We start from the raw sequence: 25,823 nt of genomic DNA, 5'->3' as shown, positions 1-25,823 counted from the left end.
ACGGAGTGTTTGCTGCCAGCATTTGTATTACTCAGGGCTCTTGGCTAGGAATCTGAGCACGGACAGGCAAAGAAGTTGCCCCACATCACAAAGCAAGTAAAACCAAAGCAGATGACATTATCACAGGCTGTTTCCATGATGCTGTATATTTTTTTCTTGTAAAAATACATTACCTAGTCTTAGGTAAAGATGTGGGCCCCCAAGGCAAGGCAGACAGGGAAGCAATGCATGGGTTCAGTTTACACATTTATTATAGAAATCCCCTTCCAGTGTGGGTAGTGTCTTGGGCCCAGATCCATTAGTACAAAAAGAAAAGTTTAACACTAGGTAAAGGGGGTAGGGGAACCCCCAGCTCCAGAAAGCCACAGACAGGTATCATAGAAAACACAGCTCGTGTGGATTTGTTTAAAAAGTGGTGGATGGAAGGAAAGCCAAGGAAGGTGTGACATAACCCGTGGCGAGACGTCACTTGAGGATTTCACTGGCATCTACCAGACGCCAGGTTCCACCACCGCCACATCCCAGGACACAACACACCCAATGGTTCTGCCCTTTGGTCCTCCTGCGGGGCCTCCTGATTGGGGATAGTCGGGGCAGAGGAGGCTGCCGCCAAAGGCTGGGTCGTCTCACTCTGTGGGCAGAGGCAGCGGGCACAGACAGGCAGACAGGGACTGGGGCGCCTTCAGGCACCCTGGGGGAGAGAAAATGAACACAAGCCCCCCACCCAGACTTCAGTCCTTCCAAATGTGGGCAGAGACTTCATTCCTTCCAAATGTGGGCACCTCCCCAAGAAAAACTGCCCCAGTGGGGGGTGGCAGGGAGTTCTGTTCACACCGGAGTCTCCTGGCTGCCCCAAAGTGGGCCCTGAGACCCTATATGGTTCGTTTTGTGGAGGGGGCTCCTGAATGCAACAGGCTGGTCATGGGGACAGGAATGAACCCAACCAGGACGAGATCACAGTTTCCTTTTTTATAAAATGTCTAGTGTTGAGGGAAGACAGTGAATACCTAGATCACAACTGTAAACAGAAATGGAGGAAGGGGCTTGGAGTTCCCATTACATCATCCCCTCTCCTCTCTTTTAAGCTGGCGGAGGGCCCCCAGTCCCCAGCACAGCATGAGAGGAGACACAGGGTGTCAGACACCTTCGTGGGCCCACGGGGAGCCAGGGGCCTTGGAAGATCACATTGGTGCCCCCCAGGACCGAGAGCAGCCACACCCCAGGGCTCAGCGAGGTTAGCTGTGTGCTCCCCAGACTGAAGTCATACCCAGGCCAACAAGGGGCATATGAGAAGGGGTCAGACCAGTGTCCCCGGGGTCTGGGGGTCAGAACCGGAGGACTGCTCCCCCTCTAGCGTCAGGTCACTTAAACGAGCGCTCAGCTCCGGGGGGTACAGGAAGTCCGCGTAGTATCTTTAGAAGGGGTAGCAGGAATCCGGAGGACAGGGTGGGAAGACAGAGGAGAGAGGAAAAGACGGACAAGACACAGAAAGAGAGAGGAAAAGAGGCTCGTTAAAGAGGTGGAGGCAGGCACAGGACAGCACCTTTAGGCTCGCAAGCGTGGGGCGTGGTGAAAAGAGGAAGAAAAAGGCAAGGGGCACAGGACGTCCCTTCCTCCCAGCACCCTAGTTTCAAGGCTCATTTTCAGCTGACATGCACTGGTTGTTCAAATATTAAAATTCTTGTATTAGCTTGGTGAAGAACTGCTGCTGCCAGGACCCAAGATACCCCTCCACCGAGATCCCACGGACTAATGCGAGTCAGGCAGGGCCCAGTGACCCCGGGCCAAGGCTGCAGCTACTTCTCTCGTGGTCCATGTCATTAGCTACCATGACTAGCTGGCTCCCTGGCCTGGACACCTTTGCCATCTGCCTCAAGAGACCCCTACCCATCAGTAAAAGCACCCCCCATACCTGCCGGAGACAGGGGGCGCTGTGAAACTCCTTGAGTGCGGGAGTGGCGCCTGGCTGGGGGCCCCATACAGCGCCTGGCCCACCTCATAGCAGCGGGCATGGAGGAAGGGCGGGTGCTGCGGGCCCATGTGGGGGAGCCCAGGCCGGCGCTGGGGCCCTGTGGCCAGTCCCGAGTTCCGGATGTACCAGTCCCGCAGCCCCTCCAGGGCAAGGTTCTTGTGGCCGCTGCGCTCACCAGCTGGGGGGATACGGGCGGGTGGGGGCATCCACAGCAGAGGGTTGGGATGCACCTCTGGGCCCTCAGCGGCCTCCAGGGGCAGGCCACAGGGCTTGGTGCGGGTGGCACGGCTGTGGGGGTCCTTGCTGCGGAGGAGGGGGCTGCTGCCGTCAGCTGCATACACAGGTGGTGGGCCTGGGAGCATGGTGAGGAGCCCATCCCGGCGAGAGAGGGGTCCTGGGACCTCAGCTGTGGGCAGCAGCTCCCCCCAGCCTGTCCCGCCGCCACCGCGGGGCAGGCCCCGGTCCAGGGAGTAGTCCAAGAGGAAGTCCCCACACACAGGCGGGAGCCGGGGCACCCCGCGGGAGGCAGGGGCGGCTGAGCTGGGCCGGGCAGCCCGGGGAGGGTCTGGGGGGCCAGCCGTGCGAGAGGAGAAGGCAGGAGTTGGTTGGGGGCGCTCATATAGCACCTCACTGCTCTTGCAGGCTGGGGGACCAGTGGCAGGGGGAACCAGAGGTGCAGGCGGGGAGCCAGCTCCCCCACTAGCTGCCCGGTCCACCAGCAGGGCCTCGGAGCTATTGCTGCGGCGGGTGCGAGCTGCGAAGAGGGAGGCACGGTCGGAGACAGGGTCCGCCCGGGGGAAGCCCATCTGGGAGTCCTGGCTGCCGGACCACTGGCGAGAATGGAGGCCTTCAGGTCTGGGGGCGCAGAGGTGGGGGTGATGGGAGAAGGGTCAGAAATATCAGGGAGATGGGATGAGTGCCCTCCCTATCCTGTCTCTCTCTGAGCCTTCACTTCCACACCTCCAAAATGGGCCCAGGATTAGAAGCTGTGTGTATAAAGGTGAAAGGTAGTGGCCTGTAAAGAGCAGCAGAGGTTCTGCCACAGACTGGGGAGCCGAGGGGTTAAAAATGTACGGGGGTGCCTGGGACTGTTAGCTCCGAGGGAGATGTAAGTGTGTGTAGGGCTCAAGAGGAAATGCTAGCAGGGGAGGGCGGAGGGCTCTTCCTAACACATCTGACCCCTCATTCCCTGCTAAGGTGCTTCTCAGGGCTCCCCGCCTCCTCTAACATGAGGGCCTAAACCTTAGGCCAGGAATTCAAGACCCTTCCTGAATCCTCTGTCCCATCATGTGTATGAACCACCCAAAACTATCATCCCAACAGCCACTATTCATAGAATGCAAGTGTCACAAGAATGGGGACTTTGTTTTGTTCACAGCCCGGAAAAAGTAGGCACTTAGTACATATTTGTTTAAGAAGTAGTAGAGTACCATGGTTAAAAGCATGGACTCTTGAGTCAAACTTGCCTGGGTTCAAATACCAGGTCTTCAGTTTACTAGCAAGTTACTTAACCTCTCTGTGTCTCAGTTTCATCATCTCTAAAATGGGAATAATAATAGCACCTACCTCACAGGGATGTTGTGACAATTAAATGAGTTTGATACCAAGTAAAGCACTGATTCCTAGCAGATGGTAGGTACGCGGTACATGTTAACCAGAACTCATTTATGCCTACAGTATCTTCCACAGGCAGATATTATTATCCCCATTTCACAAATGAGGAGACAAAGATTCAGAGAAGGGAAATGACTTGCCCAAAATGCACAGAAAAGCTCATTCTCAAACTTTGGTGCTTCTGCCCCAGATCCCCACCCCCTTCTCCACCAAGACAACTCCTATTCACCTTTCAAAACCCAGCCTTTCTTTTCTTCTCTCTTTTTTTTTTTTGGTCAATTAAAAAATTTTTATTTATAATGTGATATTACACATATACACATGACATATTCCAAAAGATATTTTACCTATATTTCTTTATCATGCAATAGGGTGCATTATGAAAAAAAGTTCTGAAACAAAAATAAAATTCTTGCATTTTCATACAACCTACATAGAAGATCAGAATAAAACTGATAGACTCAAAGCCCAGTCTTTCATGTCCCACACCCTTTGATAATGCTCTCCCCAACACGCCCAGTTAGAACTACCGGTTCCCTCCTCTGGTCTTCAATCTCACCCTCAGAGTCCACTTACTTGCAGAGCTGGGGGCCAGCACCCCGGGTGAGGACAGGGGTGGCAGGCACACTTCGCCCCTCAAAACTGGAGGCACTCCTGGGCAGCGAGCGTGTGGGGCTAGACAGAGACGAGCAGGCACAGGTGGGGGTCCAGGTTAGAGACTGTACCTAGCAGCAGGCCCTCCTGCCAGCCCAGGCTCAGCTCCCACTCCTGGCTCCTGGGGAAGGAGGGGAGGGGCTCACCCTCACCTGGTGGGGCTGGCCACAGAGTTCCGCCGGCTCTTCAGATCCCCATAAAGATCTGACGGGGGTGGTTTCCATGGGGTTCGCCGCTCAGGGCTGCCCCCAGATACTGCCCGCAGCTGGTCCCAGGCCTTTGGTGGTGAAGGGCGGTCAGCCAGAGGGAAGCAGCCACGGGGCTCCTCTGAGTGGAAGGGAGAAAGTGGGGGAGAATTCAATGGGAGGGTGCCTGAAGGGTTGTGGGCACAGCAAAGGGCAGGGGCTAGGGAGGTAGGGAGGGGCAGAGGGCTAAGCAGGTAGGACAGGCTGAGGAAGAGCTAAGGGATGAGGCAGGAACTGGGGCTGATGGGGTGGGGTGGGGGGACTGAAGCAAAGAAAATGGGGGCTCCATTGGAGGATGGGTCATGGCTAAAGAGGAGCTGAAGAGGGAGGGTGGGGGCTAAGCATCAAAAAATGGGCAGATTTGGGGGAGAGGGGTCCTCACCATTATCATGGCTGGCCCCAGACTCTGAGAGGGAGCTGCTCTCCGAGTGCAGGACTACGTCCTCTACAGATAAGAAGGGGAGACCCCGGCCTATCAATGCAAGGTCTGGGCACCATCCCCTTACACCACTGGGCCGTCTCCTCCCCATCCCGTACACTTCCCAAGCATCCACCTTTACCTAAATCCAAGACCACCAGAGGCTTGGTCCCTCACTTTCCTGATGCCTATTCCCAATGGCCCCACCCTTGCCCAGGAGCCAGTTTACACAATTCGTCTTACTCATAGGGCCCCTTAAGTTCTACCTACCTCCCACTTTTCACTGGCTGCTCACCCACTCCACCTCTACCATGTCCCTTAGCCAATGCCCACCTTCCCGCTTTCATTGGTGGGGTGACAGGGCCTGGCTCACCTTGGCTGAGCTGAGCGAGGCGCGTGCCCAGGCAGACTCCCTGGGCAACGATAACTGCCCCAGTGGACAGCGGCAGGGGCTGGGGTGGCGGGATCCCCGGGAGACCCAGGTGGGCCCGGACGTCCCCGAGCTGCTCCTCCAGCTCATGCAGCCTCCGCAAAGCATCTGCCTGGACCTGGCGCCGACGTCGGCGCTGCTCGGCGCTGAGCTCAGGGGCCAAGGCCAGGCGGCGGGCAGCTGCCGCAATCTGCTGCTGCACTGACACTTCGCGCTCCAGGGCCTCGAGCGCCAGCTCCTGCGGGGCCTACCCGAGAGGGTGGGACAGGACCGAATGTTGGAAAGGGAAATGGCCAAGCACCAGGACCAAGTGGTGGCAGAGCCCAGCTACGCTGGAGGCGGGGCCTGCCCCTCCTGGGAGTGGCCTATTCTCCCTCTGGGGGCAGGGCCTCTGTGGATTAGGGCTGGGCCTCTTCATCTTCCTGGGGGTGAGAGGCCTATCCTGACAGGGACCAGCATCCTCTCTCAGACCTGGAACCCACCTCCCTCAAGCTCCTTCCCTCCTCACCTTAGCCTCTTCTTCCCCTGGCTGCAACCCGCTCTCGGCTTCCTCCGGGCTCCTGTCCCACCCCCATGTTGCTCTGCACGCCCATCTGCTCACCTTGGCAGGGCACAAGGAGTGGTGTGCTGGATTGGGGTGCGGTGGAGGGTAGGCGCGGGCTGCAGGCGGCCGCCGGCGGACCAACTGGGGCCGTTCACCAGGCTCCAGTGGGCACTCGGGTGGCAGCTGGCCAGTCAGCTCCTGGGTGGGGGCAGGGGTCAGAGACTACCAAGGGTTAGTTGGGGGGATGTGGCAAAGCAGTAACGACCCCCGAAGGTACAGAAGTCCTACTAGGAGCCCAGCCCTGCTCAGCACCCGTGCCTGTTATTTCTCTTCCTCCTCCCAATTCTCCACCAGGTGGCTGTGCAGCAGAGACTCTCAGCCCCTCAATGGCCCAAGTCCCCAGGGCAGTGGGCACGAGAGGCAGGGAGACCTGCTCTGGAATACAGAATTTCATAGTTTTTATAAAGGTGACACCATCTGTACACTGCATATTATATGACATTCCATTCAGGGCCTGGGCTGCATGCTCTGAACTGCATTATTATTTCTGGCAAACGGTGTGGACATTCACGGCAAGGGGGGTAAATCGAAACTGTAAATCACCCCATGTCAGTTCAGGTCAGGTTTCACTGCCAAGTTTTGGAAATAACTTGTTTTGTTTTGTTTCTGAGGTTTTTTGGATTTCAAACTGTTGATAGGGGATGGTGGCAAAATATCACCATATTTTACTGATTCTCAGACATGCAAGCTGAGCTTTGGGGAATCTATACCTCGGACAAGTGGCTCAGCCATCACCACCGCAGTCTGCCTACCTCATGCCTGCTCCTCACCCCCCACCGACACCCTTAGGGTACGGCCCTCACCGCCTCCTGGAGACACACTTTTCGTAGCTCCTGAAGTTTCAGGCTCAGGGCCTCCTGCAGAGTCCGCTGACGGTCGAGCAGCCCCCGCAGACGCTCTGACTTCACCTGGGGGGCAGCCTCTCCAAACAGGGCAGCTGGACACAGAGGGAGCAAAGATCGGGGGGCAATCAGGGCAGCCTGTGGCAGCTGTGGGGCCAGGGACCAACCGTTCCCCAGTGGGCAGGTGGTGACTCAGAGCAGGGGAGGAGGCAGCAGGAGGGGGAACCAGATACTAACCTGAGGCACTGAAGGTGGGAGAGCTGATCAGCTGACCTTTGACTTCCATCCTGGCGTTGTCAAGAGGCTGTGGCTGATGGCTGGACAAGGCCTAGCAGTGATGCACGGGAGCCACTGAGGAAGCACATCCGGTGTGCACTGCCAACTTCCGCCTCTACCCAGGTTCCCACACGCCAGCTGGGAATAAGGGGTACCCTGACCCCGCCCAACTGCTTGGCCTGCCCTCTCAGAATCAGTGTCAATGTCAAGGCCCTGGTACCTTGGTTCCCTTCCCATTGAGTGGGAGCACAGCAAGTGGGGAGCTGGGCGGACTTACAATGCCTCCTCAGAGGCCCATGGGCCACAGTCAGGAGTCTTGCCTGGGAAGGGAGAATTAATGGTACAGATTCAGCCAACTACAAGAACAGTAGGCATTTATTAAGCACCTGGGTGCCTGGAACAGTTACGTTCTATGCCACATTTAATCTTCACAACCACCCTGTGATGGCCGTTCCGTGATTATTATTACCCCCATTTTAGAGATGAGGAGAGTAAGACACAAAGAGATGAAATAAGCTGCCCTTGGCTACAGATGCAGCCAGGCCCACCCCTCCGGTCCAACACTCCCCCTTACTAGAGGTGCCGAACCCCACCAATCCCTCATAAGCTCCCAGCCCATCAGGCCTCCAGGCCTTTGTGCAGGCTGCCGCTGCTGTCCGGAGTGCACTTTTCACCTCTCGCCACTCCAGCCCCTGGTTCTCTCTTACATTCTGGGGCTTCAGTGTCACTTCCAGAGGTGGGCCCCCACATTTTGTCCCCTCACAACTGCTGTCAAACAAGACGGTGCCTCCCTTGTACATTTAGGAGGACGGAAAATGTATCAGTATCTCTGGCACTCAGAACACTTCTGTGCACACATCAAGTGCTCAATGAAAGTCTGCTGGGTGAATAAAAGAATGACTGTGGTCTGTGGGTCGCTACTTGTCCCAACTCTATCCCGCGGCCCTGGTGTGGCAGGGAGAGCATTCACTTGGCCTCAGGACCCCTCCAGCCCCTCCCCACACGCCAGCCTGTCCTGCACCCGGCACAGGGAAGTCAGCCTGCTGGGACTGGGAGTGGCAGAGCCCACAGCTACAGATAACAAGCTGACTGCCTCCTGCCTCCTCCTCTGCCCCCAGACACCCTGGCTGACCATGGAGCCGGCCTTGGCTGGCTGCCAGCCCTGCCCTCATCCCTTCCTCTGGAGTTTGCTCCCTCTGTCCCACAGCCTGCTCAGTCCCCAGCTGGGCAGCCAGGTGACATCACCTCCCACCACCTGGCCTGACCTCAGTGGCAGGCGATTGGGAGGACCTCATGAGGCCAGAGAAGTCCCATCCCCACCTGCCCCGCACTTTGTCGTGACATGGTGGCCAGGTGTGAAGACCCAGGCAGCCACGGAGGGATGGGTTCAAGCCCCTTCCCCATCTATGCATTGGGGGTGTGGCCAAGCTGCTAATAGGGTGCCACCAGCTTATCAGCAGTCCTCCCACCCACCCCATGGGGTCTGTGCCCCTCCCACAAAGCAGGGGTTCCTTGTCCTCAACAGCAGGGGCAGGGTCAGTCCCTAAAGCCTTTTTGCACATCCAGGCAGCAGCATGTGCTCTGCAGAGGTGCTCACATGCCCTCACCACCCGCCTCCAAGGTCTGACATTGGCGGCACGGCAGGCTTTCCTTGAGGTCCCAGCTTAGCCTCCTCTGCCCCTCAGCTCCCGGGGTTCCTTCTTCCCCAGCCCCCATTTGGGTTTGAGGAACTCTAAACCTTCCTCCACCTCAACAGGAACCTCAACTCCTCCCCAGTGGGCCCGTTCACCAGGATTGGTCCCACATCCCATACTGGGATGCCTCGAGCCTTCCTTCCCTGGGAGCTCGTGGCATCCTGGAAGTCCGCATGGGGTACAGGCAGGAACACTGACTCCACCCTGTCAGCCTGACCTCGGGGACATAGCTAGGGCCTGAGTCATGGGGTCATCGGGCAGGGTCCACGCTCCACACCCCCAACACGCTCACACCTGCTCCCAAGCCTCTGCCTCTGCTCACCTACCCTCTGCATATTGGCCTGGGGTCCTGGGACTGCCTGGTTCCCACCCAAAGATGGTGAGAAAGGGGAATCCCAGCAGTCCCCTCCCCAACACACCCCCACACCAGCCCCTGGGTCTCCCTACTAGTGACCCTGTGTCCCTGTCCCGTCCCAGGATGGGCTGCAGCAAGATAGCTGCAGAGGGCACCCCCCACACCCAGAGGCGGGCCCAGCAGGTTTTTCAGGTCTGCCCTTCTGACACCACAGCCGAGAAAGAAATTCCTGGCTGTAATGACTGTTTACAAGTAAGACACCTCACCTGGGTGGCACCCCAACACCTCAGTGGGACCCCCATTTCCACATCCCGCCACCTTCGGAGCAAATACAAACTCCCAGTGTCTGGGACTGTTCCCCACACCGCCCCAGAGGTCCTCCCCTACTGCCCTCACTCTACGGGAACAGTGTGGAGGACCAGGCAGGTGCTGGGAAGTAGTTTCTCAACAGCCCAGTCTGGGCTTTCCTAGAGGGCTAGGCCCCAGGTTGAAGGAGGGCAGAGGCTACCCCTGCAGGGGAGGAAGGGGGAGAGGAAGTAGCGGGGAGAAGAGAAGGGGGACGCTGGCTTCTCTTCTCCCCCATCCCTTCCCCTCGTCCACTTCCGGCAAGGAATCAGCTTCATGCCAGGAAAGGAAATTGGACATTTTAGGCTTCGCCCCTCTAGCCAGGCCCTCCTTCCTCGCTGTGCCTCTCACATAGACCTGGCTCTCTCCCGCAGGGAACTTCAGCACACCCTGTGCCCTTCTCCCCCCACCCCTCGCCCCTGGGTCCATTGTTCCCAGGTGCTCACCAATGCCAGAGCAGAGAGGTGCTGTGGAGTGGCCTCAGGTACCTCAAAAAAAATAGTTGTATCGACCAGGCCCTGCTCCGGCTGGTAGTGGCAATAAGTGGGTGAGCGCAGTGGCGGATGCCTAGGGCGCCTCCCACTAGGCAATGGCCCAGCCTACCTGGCCAGGGACTGGGCCGGCCCATACCTTTTAACCCTTGCCTGCCTGACACCAGGGCTCCGGCCACCCTTAGGAGCTGTCTTGGAGCCAAGTCCCCTCAGGGTGTCCAGCACGGCCAAGAAGAGAACGTGGACCTCCCCCCTCACCCCATACACCTAACAGAGGACTGAGGAAGAAGGGCTAAAGGTCGTGGGAGTGGCGACTGCCTCTGGTGCTGTCCAAGTACCCAGATCAGACCCTGCCCACCCTAGGGTACTACCTGGGAGCCAAGGGATGGAGGGCTGGGGAGTTGTAAGCACAGGAGAGGACTTGGGGTACCTCGGGTATGCGTCTCTTGGCAGCACTCCACGCTCCTGACACCCCTACCCTTTCCTCCCAGGGCAAGGCAGGGGTAGGAGAAGGTCTTAGGGCAATTCCCACCCTCACTGGGGTAATAGTTTCCCAAGTTGGGACAGACAAGGTCCACTTTTCTAAGGAGAGACCATGTCTCAAGACCCTACCACCTTCTGCAGCTTCAGAAGAAATCATCCTAGCAAATGGAAGAAACACACTGGTGGTTTAACCCCTCCTGACCCCTACAAACCTGGGAGGATGGCACAGACCCAGCTCCTCATAGCCAGCTTGGAGAGATGAAATCTGGGGCTCGCAGAAGTGAAGAGGCCCAATTCTGATCACAGAGTCATGAGAGCAGGTAGAATCAGAACTCAGGGGGCTGGGTCCTGGGTTGCAAGTTGACAGAGGCAACTCCTGCACGGGAGGAGGAGTGGGAAACGGGGCTCATGCTTCTTCACATCCAGGCTGGGTCTCCCCAGTTCCTCCCCCGACCTCCTGGGGCATTTCTGGTCAGGAGTCAAGGAAATGGAGGGCTCTGAGTCTCTGCGATGTACTGTTTCCCTCACACCACCACCTGGGCTTTGGGCCTGCCCCGGCACACACCACACATCTTGAGCTCCATTTGGGACCATCTGCTCTGTGACCTCAGGGCCCAAGCCCAACCCGGGCCCCGACAGCAGTCCACGCCAAGATGTGATAGAGCAGAGTGAGGAAAGCTCCCTCTCCAATTGGCAGGTGGGCCAAGCCTGGAGAGGAACTTGCTCTGTATCAGCAATGCCCAGTGTACCCCAGTGTACGTGTTACTGAGGCTTCCCGCCACCCTGCCCACCTTTCTTCCTGGGTGTGAGATTTCCGGCACGGGACCCAAAGGCCCCTTTCATCACCCCCCTTCTCCTTCCCTTCACTGCCTGGGGCTGATGGAGGCAGCAGCCACAAGGTGGGCAGCTGGGTGTTGGTGGGGAGTGTCCTCTCAGCCATGGCCTCTCCCACCTCTTGTGGGACACCAAGGAGGCTGGGAAGGGGGATGTTTATAAAATCAGAGCTGAATTCCCTGGTGGTCAAGTGGTTAGAACTCTGCACTTCCACTGCAGGGGGCACGGGTTCGATCCCTGGTCGGGGGACTAAGATCCTGCAAGCCGTGTGGCACGGCCAAAAAAAAAAAAATCAGAGCCGAGAGGGACAAGTGTATCTGGCCAGCAATGCAGATTGAGTCTCAAGGCTTAGATTTCTGCATTTGGAAACGGTGCTAACAGAGCCAACGGAGGCCAAAGTAACTTTGGAAGACATTTCAAAGTGCAAGAAAACTCATACCACATCATTAACAACTGTTAATAACTACAATAATAAACTCGGGCAGAGGTGGGCTGGGGTGAGAGTAAGGAGGGAAGAGCAGGTAACTGGGTCTCTTGGGCCAGGCAAGGCGGAGTCACCCACACACATCATTGCCCTGGTCCACAGCTTTTAACAGTCTGGAAGACAACCACCTCTAAGCCCCACCCCAGCGGGGACCTGAGCCTCCTGTGGCCTCCCATAGGGCTAGCAAGTGGTGGGTCTGAGATTCAACCCAGCTCTGCCACTTCCCGGCTGTGTGACTGCTTGAACAAGTCACTCAACTTCTCTGTGCCTCAATGTCTTCATCTGTAAAATAGGGGTGCTGACAGCAGTATAAAACTCACAGGGGGGTTGGGAGCATGACAGGAGCTAAGACATTCAAAGATTGCTTAGGACAGTGCCTGGCCCACGGTAAGTGCTCAATAGGTATATGTAATATGTCACACATAATTACAAGTATTCCTCCCAGTCCGAACTCAGGAATCAAACACTCACACACACACACACACACACACACACACACACACACACACACTTTGAGACACAGCTGGTATCCCTCAGCCTCGAAACCCTCCCCACTTGCCGCCCAGATATAGAACCCTCCTTACTTGCCAAACCAGACATATTTGAAACAGAGCTGTTTTCCCTCATTATCCAACCTCTCCCTCCTCAACATCAAAAATGCAGGAACCAAATATATTCAGAAAAATTGTCTGAACTCTCACTATCCAAATACAGGAACTGAATGGATTTGGATACATTTTTGAGATAGGACTGGTATCCCTCACTCTCTGAGCTTTCCTTACTCACCAGGCAAAATAGAGGAACCAAATACATTTATAAAATGCGGTACCCTTACTATCCCAACTCTTGCCACTGGAGCACAGGAAAATGAACAGATTTGAATACATTTCTGAGTTAGAGCCATTACCCCTCGTTATCTGAATTCTCCCTACATTTCTCACTCTGCAAAATGCAAAAACAAAATAACTTCAGATAACTTAATATCTTTCACTGTCTGAACTATCCAAACTCTCCCTCTCAGAACTTGTGTACCAAATATACTGGGACAGTGAGGGATGTGTGTGCTGTTATTAATAGGCTTGGATACCTGTTTTGGATAAATGAAACAGGTCTGATATTTCATTATTCAAACTCTCACTATTCTCTGTGAGAAATACGGTAATAAAACATAATTGAATGACATGTTACTTCCTATTCAAATTTTCCCTGTCTGTCCTCAAAATCAAGGTGATTCAGACAGTAAGAGAACTTCTTATTTTTCTTGTTGTTGTTATTGTCACTACTGGATGGGCCTGATTCTAACAGAGGCCCCCCAATACACACAGACCTGCCCACAGAGGTAGGATGGACTCAGCATCAAGATTTGTACTGCTCACTGCTGACAGGAGGAGGATAAACTCCTGCCCCCATCCTACCCCTACCAAGCCCTGAAGCCTCTGGCCTAGGACGGACTTTTTTCCAGGCCAGGAAAGCAGGGATCACTGCACCTGGGATCAAGACCAGGAGACGGGGGTAACGTGATCTAGAAGACTCACACATACCCCTGAGTCCCCCACCCCTACATGGGGCAGCCCCCAACCTAGCAAGGCTGGAAACATGACCCAGACCTCAAAGACTCCCAGAGAGTCATTGAATAATTTAGGGTGTTCTTTCACACGTGGAGAGAGTAGGGGGCACAGGAAGAGTTCCATGCCCTCCTGGGGCAGGGAGAGAAATGCAAGCTCTGTGTGAGATCACTGGGTGGGGGAAATCACATGCTAAGAGAAGCATTTGGGATGAATTTCAGAGATAATAGGTACAGTGGAACCTCCAAGTTCATGGCCAGGGTATAATGGAACCCCTGTCCTTCTGGGCTCAGAGGAGATGGAAAGTGGGTGTTACGAAGGAGGTAGATCTGAACAGCGTGGAGGGGCATGGGAAGGGGCAAAACAGGGGCCTGGGGTTGGGGCAGAATGAAGACTCAGGACAGGAAGGGGTATAAGGGACAAAACAGAATCAGAGTTGTAGGATGGAGGTCAAAAGATAAGACAGAGAAGAATCCAGGACACTGGCCTGGGGCTAGGATGGACAAAGGCCAGAGAAAAAGTAGGGGACAGTAGGGGACAAAAGAGGAGGGCAGGGATCAGGATCAGTATAAAACGGTAGTCAGAAGACATGATGGGGGACAGGCCAAGACAGCGGTTCAAGGAAGAGGATAGGGAAAAGAGCAGGTTCAGGGTGGAGGTAAGGAACAGGAAAAGACCACGACAGAATGAGGATAGGAACGAGGACAGTGATGGGCCAAGAGAAGACAAGGGAAAACAGCATAGGTTTGGGGGCAGGGACATGGCAGGAGGCAAGAGGGACAGTCTAAAGGTGGTGGGCCAGGATGGAGTTCAGGAGACAGGAGGGGGACCCGGGGGATCGTACTGGGTGGGGAGAAAGTACATAAGTCAGAGGTCAGGAATTGGGACAGACCTGGATCAGACTGGGGTTAGGGGTACAGGACATGACTGGAAGGAGTTCAGGGACTGGACAAGAGAATAGGCAGGTCAAGCATCAGGACAGAAACTGGGGAGATCAAGACAAGGCACGATGAGCTTCAGAGATGGAACAGGGTCAGGCAAGGATCTGGGGTCAGGTCAAGGATGCTGAGAACATAACTGGATGGGGTTTGGGGTCAGGACTGGATTTAGAGGTACAAAACAGGGGTTGAGGATCACACCAGGCCAAAATATGGTTAGGTCAGGGGTCAGACCAGAGCTCCTGGGGCCAAGATTGGCCGGGGTTCGAGGTTAAAAAAAGATGTAGCCAGGTAAGGCAGGGGTCGAGGGGGAGACCACGGGGTCAGAGGTCGGGGGTGCACGAGCAGGTACATCCCAGGTCAGTGTTTCCGGGCCTTCACCCCGCCGTCTCCTCCCTTCCAACCCCAAGCGGGCGTTACTCACCGAGGGTCCTCGCCCCGCGGCGTAGGCGGGGTCGGTGCAGGCCTGAAAGAGTGGTGGGAGCGCCCCTCCCTCGCTGCCCCCAGCTCGTTCCCGGGCTCGTGCCTACTACCCTTCCGCGCCCTGCCTGTGGGCCGCGTTCGGCCGTGCGACTATTAACCCTGGGGGCCAGACGGGGGGCGCGGGGAGGGTGGGAGGGTAGCAGCCGCTCGGCCGAGGGCAGTGGACCCCGGCCCCCCACCTTCAACTCAGGTCTGTCCGCTCCCAGCGGCACCGCCACCCCCGCCGCTGAGCGCGAGCCTGGAGGGGCGGGGTGGGGGGGGAGAGACAGGGGGCGGGGCGCGAGACCACAGCAGCGGCGGAGACCAAGTGCGCAGGCGCCAGTTCGGATCTTCTTTTTTTGTTTTTTTTTTTTTCCTTTTCTTTTTTTCTTTTTTTTTTTTTTTCCCTGCCCTGGGAGCGCCAAGAGCGAACCAGTTCGGAGCGCTTGCGCACACGCTTTCTCGAGGGCCGTGGAGCTGTCCCCTACCGAGGCCACGCCCCCTCAGTGATCAGACTAGCGCCCCTCACCCCAATTCACCCCGCAATGAGCACCCAAGAATTACCCACAGACTGCCTTCTATCAGCCACCACCACACTTCTAAATTCCCCCAACTACCCTCCGGTGCCCCAAATGCTCTCCAAACCACACTCCATCATCTCCCAAATTGTATCCCCAAACTATCGTCCATTGATCCCAAAGCAGTACCCCCAATCTGCCTTCCTTGGACACCCAAAATGTACAAATAAGCTACTCTCCAATACCCCCAAGTTGTTCCCCCAAACCATCTACAATCAGCCCTGAAACTGTTAACCTCCGAAGATCACTTCCAAATTACCCTCCCTCTACCCCCAATATGCACCCAAAACACCCTCCATGACCCTAAACCACTCTCCATGTACCGTCCTAACCATACTCTATTGATCCCCAAATGGCACTAAAGAGCCCTCAACACCACCCCAAACATTCTCAACTACCTTTGGAGTGGCCCCCACCTGCACACCAGATCAATTCCAACAGTCACGTGCTCTAACTCCAAACCATGGTCCATGAACTCCCACCACCACCACCACCACCACCACCAAACCTTCCACTGACCGACCCCACTCCTGGCAAAACTCCCATGACCTCCCAACTACTCAAGGTGGATCCCCCAGCCGCACTTCAAACTACCCTCCAACACCCTCTCCACCTCCAAACCACATTCCACTGATCCAAACTCCAACCCCGAAGTTGAGGGACTCTCCAAAAGTCCTCAACAAACCTCCATAACCACTAACTTTCTGTAGTTACCCAACTGAACCTCCAAATCATACTCCAGTGACCCCAAATGTGTCCCTCAAGCCCTCCAATGACTCTTATCCACACCCTAATTCATTCTTCAGTGACTCTAATATATTACAAAGCATCCTCAAACAATCTTTTTTTTTGCAGTTATTACATTTTTCTTTATTGTGGTAAAATATCTACAACATAAAATTTACCGTTTTAACCATTTTTAAGGGTACAGTTCAGTGGCATTAAGTACATTCACCTTGTTGTGACAATGATCTTTTCTTAAAACAACTTAATTGAGGTATAATTTGCGTATCATAAATGTCACTCATTTTAAGCATGCAATTCAATTCAATTATTTTAGTAAGTTACCAAAGTGTGCAGCAATCACCACAATCCAGTTTTAGAGCATTTTCATTATCCCTATAAGATCCCTCATGCCCAAATACCTTTTTTTTGTTGTTGTTTTTGGTTTTGGTTTGTTTGTTTGTTTTTGTTGTTGTTGTTGTTGTTTCTGGCGGTACGCGGGCCTCTCACTGTTGTGGCCTCTCCCATTGCAGAGCATAGGCTCCGAACGCGCAGGCTCAGCGGCCATAGCTCACGGGCCCAGCCGCTCCGCGGCATGTGGGATGCTCCCGGACCGGGGCACGAACCCGCGTCCCCTGCATCGGCAGGCAGACTCTCAAACACTGTGCCACCAGGGAAGCCCCCAAATACCTTTTTTAAATTAATTAATTTGGTTGCATCGGGTCTTAGTTGCAGCACCAAATACATTTAATCTCTGTTCCCCTTTCCTCAACATAATAAAGGCCATATATGACAAGCTCACAGCCAACACCATCCTCAATGGTGAAAAACTGAAAGCATTTCCACTAAGATCAGGAACAAGACAAGGTTGCCCACTCTCGCCACTGTTATTCAACATAGTTTTGGAAGTTTTAGCCACAGCAATCAGAGAAGAAAAGGAAATAAAAGGAATCCAAATCGGAAAAGAAGAAGTAAAGATGTCACTGTTTGCAGATGACATGATACTATACATAGAGAATACTAAAGATGCTACCAGAAAACTACTAGAGCTAATCAATGAATTTGGTAAAGTAGCAGGATACAAAATTAATGCACAGAAATCTCTGGCATTCCTATATACTAATGATGAAAAAGCTGAAAGTGAAATAAAGAAAGCACTCCCATTTACCATTGCAACAAAAAGAATAAAATATCTAGGAATAAACCTACCTAAGGAGACAAAAGACGTGTATGCAGAAAATTATAAGACACTGATGAAAGAAATTGAAGATGATACAAATAGATGGAGAGATATACCATGTTCTTGGATTGGAAGAATCAACATTGTGAAAATGACTCTACTACCCAAAGCAATCTATAGATTCAATGCAATCCCTATCAAACTACCACTGGCATTTTTCACAGAACTAGAACAAAAAATTTCACAATTTGTATGGAAACACAAAAGACCCCGAATAGCCAAAGCAATCTTGAGAACGGAAAAAGGAGCTGGAGGAATCAGGCTCCCTGACTTCAGACCAAACTACAAAGCTACAGTAATCAAGACAGTATGGTACTGGCACAAAAACAGAAAGATAGGGCTTCCCTGGTGGCGCGGTGGTTGGGAGTCCGCCTGCCGATGCAGGGGACACGGGTTCGTGCCCCAGTCCGGGAGGATCCCACATGCCGCGGAGTGGCTGGGCCCGTGAGCCATGGCCGCTGAGCCTGCGCGTCCGGAGCCTGTGCTCCGTAACGGGAGAGGCCACAGCAGTGAGAGGCCTGCATACCGCAAAAAAAAAAAAAAAAAAAACAAAAAAAACAGAAAGATAGATCAATGGAACAGGATAGAAAGCCCAGAGATAAACCCACGCACATATGGACACCTTATCTTTGATAAAGGTGGCAGGAATGTACAGTGGAGAAAGGACAGCCTCTTCAATAAGTGGTGCTGGGAAAACTGGACAGGTACATGTAAAAGTATGAGATTAGATCACTCCCTAACACCATACACAAAAATAAGCTCAAAATGGATTAAAGACCTAAATGTAAGGCCAGAAACTATCAAACTCTTAGAGGAAAACATAGGCAGAACACTCTATGACATAAATCACAGCAAGATCCTCTCTGACCCACCTCCTAGAGTAATGGAAATAAAAACAAAAATAAACAAATGGGACCTAATTAAACTTCAAAGCTTTTGCACAGCAAAGGAAACCATAACCAAGACCAAAAGACAACCCTCAGAATGGGAGAAAATATTTGCAAATGAAGCAACTGACAAAGGATTAATCTCCAAAATTTACAAGCAGCTCATGCAGCTCAATAACAAAAAAACAAACAACCCAATCCAAAAATGGGCAGAAGACCTAAATAGACATTTCTCCAAAGAAGATATACAGACTGCCAACAAACACATGAAAGAATGCTCAACATCATTAATCATTAGAGAAATGCAAATCAAAACTACAATGAGATATCATCTCACACCAGTCAGAATGGCCATCATCAAAAAATCTAGAAACAGTAAATGCTGGAGAGGGTGTGGAGTAAAGGGAACACTCTTGCACTGCTGGTGGGAATGTGAATTGGTTCAGCCACTATGGAGAACAGTATGGAGGTTCCTTAAAAAACTACAAATAGAACTACCATATGACCCAGCAATCCCACTACTGGGCATATACCCTGAGAAAACCAAAATTCAAAAAGAGTTATGTACCAAAATGTTCATTGCAGCTCTATTTACAATAGCCCGGAGATGGAAACAACCTAAGTGCCCATCGACAGATGAATGGATAAAGAAGATGTGGCACATATATACAATGGAATATTACTCAGCCATAAAAAGAAACGAAATTGAGCTATTTGTAATGAGGTGGATAGACCTAAAGTCTGTCATACAGAGTGAAGTAAGTCAGAAAGAAAAAGACAAATACTGTATGCTAACACATATATATGGAATTTTTTTAAAAATGTCATGAAGAACCTAGAGGTAAGACAGGAATAAAGATGCAGACCTACTGGAGAACGGACTTGAGGATATGGGGAGGGGGAAGGGTGAGCTGTGACAGGGCGAGAGAGAGTCATGGACATATACACACTAACAAACGTAGTAAGGTAGATAGCTAGTGGGAAGCAGCCGCATGGCACAGGGATATTGGCTCGGTGCTTTGTGACAGCCTGGAGGGGTGGGATAGGGAGGGTGGGAGGGAGGGAGATGCAAGAGGGAAGACATATGGGAACATATGTATATGTATAACTGATTCACTTTGTTATAAAGCAGAAACTAACACACCATTGTAAAGCAATTATACCCCAATAAAGATGTTAAAAAAAGAAACAAAAAATCTCTGTTCCCATTCCCACTCCCAGGCAACTGCTAATCTACTTTCTGTCTCTATAGATTTGCCTTTTAAATCCAATATGTGGATTTTTGGTATTTGGCTTCTTTCACTTAGCATAATGTTTTTGAGGTTCAGTCATGTTGTAGCATGTATCAGCAGTTTGTTCCTTTTATTGCTGAGAATAGTATTCCAATGATCTTTCACTGCCCCCCAAATCACCTACTAATAGCTCCTCAACTATAACGCATAAAATCCCTCTGACATCCAGACCTCCAAACAGGCCGCTGAACTACATCCCAGACTGTACCCACCAACCTTCAACTATATCCCCAAACCACACTATTGATCCTCAAACTTCCTCACTAAACTACCCAACCAGGTCCTCACCTTCATCCCCAAACCTTCCAACTGACCCTACTTTACCCTCAAACTGCCCTCTAAATCCCAAGAATATCCCCAAAGTGCCCTTTCAGTGATACCCAACTCTAATCCCAAACTACTCTCCAATAATTACAAATCTCGCCCCCCCAATTTCCCTTCCGAGAGCCCCCAACTCTGCCTCTAAATACCCCTTAACTACCTTCCCTTGGTCCCACAGCTACAGCCTCAAACTATACCTCCAAACCACTCTTCAATGACGGCTATAGCTGTCTTAAATAACAGTTGGCCTCCATATCCAGTGATCCCACATCCAGGGATACGGATGGCTAACTGTACTATGCTATTTTATATAAGGGACTTGCACATCCTTGGATTTTGGTATTCACACATGGGGGTGTCCTGGAACCAATCTCCCCATGGATTCTAAGGGACATGCAACTATAACCACAAAACATCTTCCAATTTTCTCCAATCGTACCACCCAAACCACCCTTCAAGAACCATACCTCCAAACCACACTCTGGTGACTCCCCCAACCCCACCTCAGTCTTCCCTTTGATGGCTCCAACTGTACCCAAACACTTTCAAATGCCCCAATTATACCCTCAAACTGCCCTCAATCACCTCCAAGCATACCCCTAAGTCCCTCCAACAACCCCAAATCTACCCCTAAGCCATCTATATTAGCTTCCTGTGGCTGCTGTGATGAATTACCACAAATTTGGTGGTTTAAAACATAAGAAAAATTTTAAACAACATAAGAAATTTATTCTCTCAGTTCTGGGGGCCAAAAGACCAAAATCAAGGTGTCAGCCAGGTCATGTTCCCTTCAGAGGCTCTAGGAGAGAATTTGCTTGTTGCCTCTTCCTCTTTTGGTGGCTATCAGCATTCTTTGGCTTGTGGCCACATCACTACAATCTCTGCTTGATTGTCACATTGCCTTCTTTTCTGTCAAATCTGCTTCCGCCTCCCTCTTACGAGGACACTATGGTTACGATTAGAGTCACCTGGATAATCCAAGATAATCTCCCCATCTCAAAATTCTTACCTTAATCACATCTACAAACTGCAAAGTCCCTTTTCTTTTTCTTTTCTTCTCTTTCTTCCATCTAAGTTACATTCAAAGGTTCCAGGAATCAGGATGTGCATATCTTTGGTGGTGGCATCATTCAGCCTACAACAGTACACCATTTGGCCTCCAAAGATGCACATCCACTCTATGTGAAAAACACATGTACCTTATCCCAATACTCCCAAAATTTCAACCCATTACAGCATCAACTCAAGTTCAAAATCTGACTTTAATATCATCAGCTCAGAAGTTTCAAATCTCATCATCTAAATAATCTAAATCAGGTATGAGTGAGCCTCTGGGTATGATCCACCCTGAGGCAAAATTACTCTCCAGCTCTGGACTTGTGGAACTAGAAAACAAGTTATCTGTTCCCAAAACACAGTGGTGGGACAGGCATAGGATGAGAGTTATAGACATTCCTATTCCAAAAGGGAGAAAACGGGAGGAACAAAAGTGTCACTGGTCCCAGGAAATGGTGAAATCCAGCAGGGCAAGTTTCATTCAGTTTCAAGGCCTGGGAATAATAAATCCTCTGTGGCTTGATGCTCTACCTCTGGGCTCAAGGCTGTGTCCTAAGAGTCATTCTTTCTTTCCCTTGAAGGGTAGCACATGTTTGCTGCTGAGTAGTTTTAGCCTGTATCCTTCCAGTAAAATTTTGGGAGTCCAAAATCCTTCCTTAATTTCATCCTATCTCTTTTTTTTTTTAAAGCCAATCAGGCAGTGTTTCTGTCAGTATAACATTCTGAAAAATCTTTTGGATCTCCCATGGAAGGCACAAGGATTCACATCATTAGACAAGAGGGTCCTCCTCAAATTTTTCATGGATAATCCCATCTCTATTCCTGACTTCTACTGAGATGGTTGAGAGGATCCATGAGTCACACACAAAATCTCTTTAGTACTAGCAAAAGGCTGTCCAGCCACACCCTTGGCTTTCTCTCCAGAGCATACTTTCCTGACAGTGAATCTCCTAAATTTTATGTCTTTTACAATCTGGACAGCCTGAGAATTTTCCAAATTATTAAATCCTGGATCCATTTTGCTTAACAGTTCTTCCCTCAATTTATCTCTTTCCTTTCACATTTTACTATAAGCAGCAAGAAGAAACCAGGCAGTACCTCAACATTTTCGTTGGAAATCTCCTCAGCTAAATATTCAAGTCCATCACTTACAAGCTCTGCTTTCCACACAACTGTAGGACACAATTCAGCTAAGTTTTCTGCCTTATATAATAAGGATTTTCTTTTCTCCAGTTTCCAATAACATGTTCCTCATTTCCTTGAGCCCTGTTAACAGCAGCACCTGTAACATTAATATTTCTACCAATATTCTGTTTATGATGATATACGTATTCTCTGAGACAATGTATGCTTTCTCTACTGTGCTCCTCATTTCCTTCTGAGCCTTCACCAGCAGTGCTTTTAACATTCATATTTTTCCTAGCAGTCTATTCAAGGCAATCTAGGCTTTTTCTATCATGTGCCTCAAAATTCTTCCAGCCTCTACCCACTATCCAATTCCAAAGCCACTTCAATTTTTTTAGGTATTTGTTGCAACACGTTATGGAATTAATTGTGTTCAACCCCCCCATTCATTTGTTGAAGCCCTAACCCCCCAAATGATTGTATTTGGAAATAGGGTTTTTAAGCAGATGATTAAGGTTGAATGGGGTCATAAGGGTGGAGCCCTTATCCAATAGGAATGGTGTCATTATGAGAAGAGGAAGAGACACCAGGAGTGCACATGCACAACGGAAAGACCACGTGAGGACACAGCAAATATCAGTCATCCGCAAGTCAGGAAGACGGCTCTCATCAGAAATCAACTCAGATGGCACCTTGATCTTGGACTTCTAGCCTCCAGAACTGTGAGAAAATAAATTTCTGTTGTTTAATACTACAGTCTGTGGTATTCTGTTATGACAGCCCAAGCAGACTAAGACACAGCAGCATCACATATCCAGGTACCAAAATCTATATTAGTTTCCTGTGGCTGCTGTAACTAATTACCACAAATTTGGTGGATTAAAAATATAAGAAATCGGGGCTTCCCTGGTGGCGCAGTGGTTGGGAGTCCGCCTGCCGATGCGGGGGACGCGGGTTCGTGCCCCGGTCCGGGAGGATCCCACGTGCCGCGGAGCGGCTGGGCCCGTGAGCCATGGCCGCTGAGCCTGCGCATCCGGAGCCTGTGCCCCGCGGCGGGAGGGGCCACGGCAGTGAGGGGCCCGCGTACCGCAAAAAAAAAAAAAAAAAAAAATATATAAGAAATCTATGGGACTTCCCTGGCAGTCCAGTGGTTAAGACTCCACACTTTCAATGCAGGAGGAGTGCATTTGATCCCTGGCTGGGGAACTAAGATCCCACATGCTGCGTGGCACGGCCAAAAATTAAAAAAAAAAAGAAAGAAATCTACTCTTTCATGGTTCTGGGGGCCAGAAGTCCAAAATCAATTCCACTGGGCAAAATCAAGGAGTCAGCAGGGCCATACTCTCCCTGGAGGCTCTAGGGGAGAATCTGTTGCCTCTTCCAGCTTCTGGTGGCTGCTGGCATTCCTTGGCTTGTGGCCATATCACTACAATCTCTGCTTCTGTGGTCACAATGCCTTCTCCTTTATGGTTTGTCAAATCTGTCTCTCTTCTTTCTTCTTATAAGGGCTTACAATTAGATATTACAATTAGATATTAGGTTCCATTCAGATAATCCAGGATAATCTCTCTATCTGAAAATCCTTAATTTAATCACATGTGCAAACCATTTTTTTTTTTTGACGTATAAGCTAACATTTACAGGTTCCAGGGATTAGGACATGGATATCTTTTGGGGGGGGCATTAGGCTACCACACTATCCTGTGACAGTTAACAGTTCTATTAACAACTCCTTAAATTACAAAAGACCACACACTAACCTTCCATAGTCCCTCCAACTGCATCTCAAACCATCTTCCAATCCCCCGGAGAGTATTCCCAATTTACCCTCCAATAGCTGCCACCTGCACTCTTAAACTGTCCTCTGGGGCTTCCCTGCTGGCGCAGTGGTTGAGAGTCTGCCTGCCGATGCAGGGGACACGGGTTCGTGCCCCGGTCTGGGAAGATCCCACATGCCGCGGAGCGGCTGGGTCCGTGAGCCATGGCCGCTGAGCCTGCGCGTCCGGAGCCTGTGCTCCGCAACGGGAGAGGCCACAACAGTGAGAGGCCCGCCTACCGCAAAAAAAAAAAAAAAAAAAAAACCTGTCCTCTGACAGCCCCATTCCTCTTGAAGACGTGGTGGTCCTTTAGTGGTGTGCCAACTGTCCTGTAATAGACCCCAAACCACCCTCAATCACCCCTCATATCTCTCTATAAACATCCCCAATTTCACCATCCAACTGCCCTCTCTTCTCCCTACATATCTCCCATTCACCCCGCTCCTCAGTTGCGTTGCAAAGAAACCCCAGCTTCCAGAGAGAGACAGAGACAGAGAGCACGCAGCAATGAAGACCCAATGCAGCCAAAAATAAATAAATAAAATAAATAAATAAATGGAAAAAAAGATGGCAGCCTCGGGCTTCCCTGGTGGCGCAGTTGTTGAGAGTCCGCCTGCCGATGCAGAGGAGGCAGGTTCGTGCCCCGGTCGGGGAAGATCCCACATGCCGCGGAGCGGCTGGGCCCGTGAGCCATGGCCGCTGGGCCTGCGCGTCCGGAGCCTGTGCTCTGCGACGGGAGAGGCCACAACAGTGAGAGGCCCGTGTACCACAAAAAAAAAAAAAAAAAAAGAAGATGGCAGCCTCATTCAAACTAAGAAAAATACAAAAAAAAATTTTTTTTTTAAAAAGTGTGCCTGGGTTCCAATCCCAGGTTTTATAAACTGGTGTGACCTAGGGCAAGTGACTTAACTTTGCTGTACCTTGGTTTCCTAATCTGTAGGTTGGGAAAATAAATGGAACCCTCCTCAGAGGTCTGTTGTGAGGATTAAAATGAATGAATACAGATAAAATGCCAAGAATGACCGATAAATGTTGCTTATTGTTACTTTTCTTTATAGCTTTCGCTTTTTGTATCCTGTTTAAGAAGGCCTACTTTTTTGCCAAAGACTTAAACATAGTCTCCAAATATATTTTGTTCTGATATATATATATATATATATTTTTTTTTGCGGTACGCGGGCCTCTCACTGTTGTGGTCTCTCCCGTTGCGGAGCACAGGCTCTGGACGCGCAGGCTCAGCGGCGATGGCTCACGGACCCAGCCGCTCCACGGCATGTGGGATCTTCCCGGACCGGGGCACGAACCCGTGTCCCCTGCATCAGCAGGCGGACTGTCAACCACTGCGGCCACCAGGGAAGCCCTGTTCTGATATTTTTTATAGGTTCTTTTTTAATGGTTAGGTCTTTAGCCAATCTGGAATTAATTTTTCTGAATTGAGTAAATTAGGAATCTAATTTACTCCCCCCAAAAGACACTCATTTCTCCCCAAACTACTTTAGTAAATAGTTCATCTCTCTCCTAGTGACTTGAAATATCACTTTTGTCATTTATGAATTCCCACAATACCTAGGTGGATTTTTGGATTTTTTTTTCTGTATCATTGATCTAGTTTTCTATTCCTACTCCCATATCACGATGTTTCTTTTTATGGTTGTATTTCCCTGTGCTTACTTTATTTTATTTTATTTTATTATTTTTGGCTGCTCAGCACACGGGATCTTAATTCCCCGACCAGGGATCCACCCGCTCCCCCTGCAGTGGAAGCGCGGAGTCCTAACCACTGGACCTCCAGGGAAGTCCCACAATGTTTTAATAACTAGAGCTTTGTCAGATATTTTGAATCTGGTAAGATGACGCCCTCCTCTTTCTTTTTCTTTTATAAAATTAGATATTCTTATGTATTTAAGGCACCGTAGGAATTTTAACATCAGGTCTACAAGTTTCATTTTGCAAATTTTATTGGTAATGTGTTGATTTTTTAAAGATTAATTTTGGGAAGAATTGTCTTTATTATGTGGGTAATGTTTGTGTGTGAGCATATGGGGATGTGCGTGTTTACCAAGCCAACTTGGGAAATA

General features: G+C 51.0%; 1 protein-coding gene across 8 annotated transcripts; it reads right to left on the bottom strand.

Annotated features, from left to right (window-relative positions):
• Window positions 1–233: 233 nt before the first annotated feature.
• CCDC120 (coiled-coil domain containing 120) lies at window positions 234–14,897 on the bottom strand. Of its 8 annotated transcripts, XM_032620884.1 has the most exons (12): window positions 14,669–14,897; window positions 10,636–10,799; window positions 7,239–7,375; window positions 7,017–7,107; window positions 6,741–6,874; window positions 5,935–6,075; window positions 5,277–5,580; window positions 4,868–4,930; window positions 4,393–4,567; window positions 4,163–4,261; window positions 1,913–2,827; window positions 234–1,412 (listed from the first exon to the last, which is right to left on the bottom strand). In XM_032620884.1, exons 3-12 carry the CDS (start codon window positions 7,290–7,292, stop codon window positions 1,298–1,300), a joined length of 2,091 nt encoding a protein of 696 aa, XP_032476775.1. In that variant the 5' UTR covers window positions 7,293–7,375; window positions 10,636–10,799; window positions 14,669–14,897; the 3' UTR covers window positions 234–1,297. The 8 variants fall into 8 exon arrangements, with proteins under 8 accessions (XP_032476775.1, XP_032476771.1, XP_032476769.1 ...); XM_032620880.1 differs by having other exon boundaries at window positions 234–2,827; window positions 7,276–7,375; XM_032620878.1 differs by having other exon boundaries at window positions 234–2,827; window positions 7,333–7,375.
• Window positions 14,898–25,823: the final 10,926 nt, after the last annotated feature.

Source organism: Phocoena sinus, chromosome X, assembly GCF_008692025.1.
Source record: "Phocoena sinus isolate mPhoSin1 chromosome X, mPhoSin1.pri, whole genome shotgun sequence".
NCBI lineage: Eukaryota > Metazoa > Chordata > Mammalia > Artiodactyla > Phocoenidae > Phocoena > Phocoena sinus.
This window is presented reverse-complemented; position numbering and strand designations above follow the sequence as displayed.

What these genes read in the sequence shown, in the direction of transcription:
- CCDC120 (XM_032620884.1), bottom strand. Translation starts at nt 7,292, where the DNA reads ATGGGAAGGGAACCAAGGTACCAGGGCCTTGACATTGACACTGATTCT. An exon ending in TTGACACTGATTCTGAGAGG is followed by an intron (nt 7,108 to 7,238) that starts GCAGGCCAAGCA and finishes CATCACTGCTAG; the next exon opens with GCCTTGTCCAGCCATCAGCC. An exon ending in GCGCCCCCTGTCTCCGGCAG is followed by an intron (nt 1,413 to 1,912) that starts GTATGGGGGGTG and finishes CCCCTTCTAAAG; the next exon opens with ATACTACGCGGACTTCCTGT.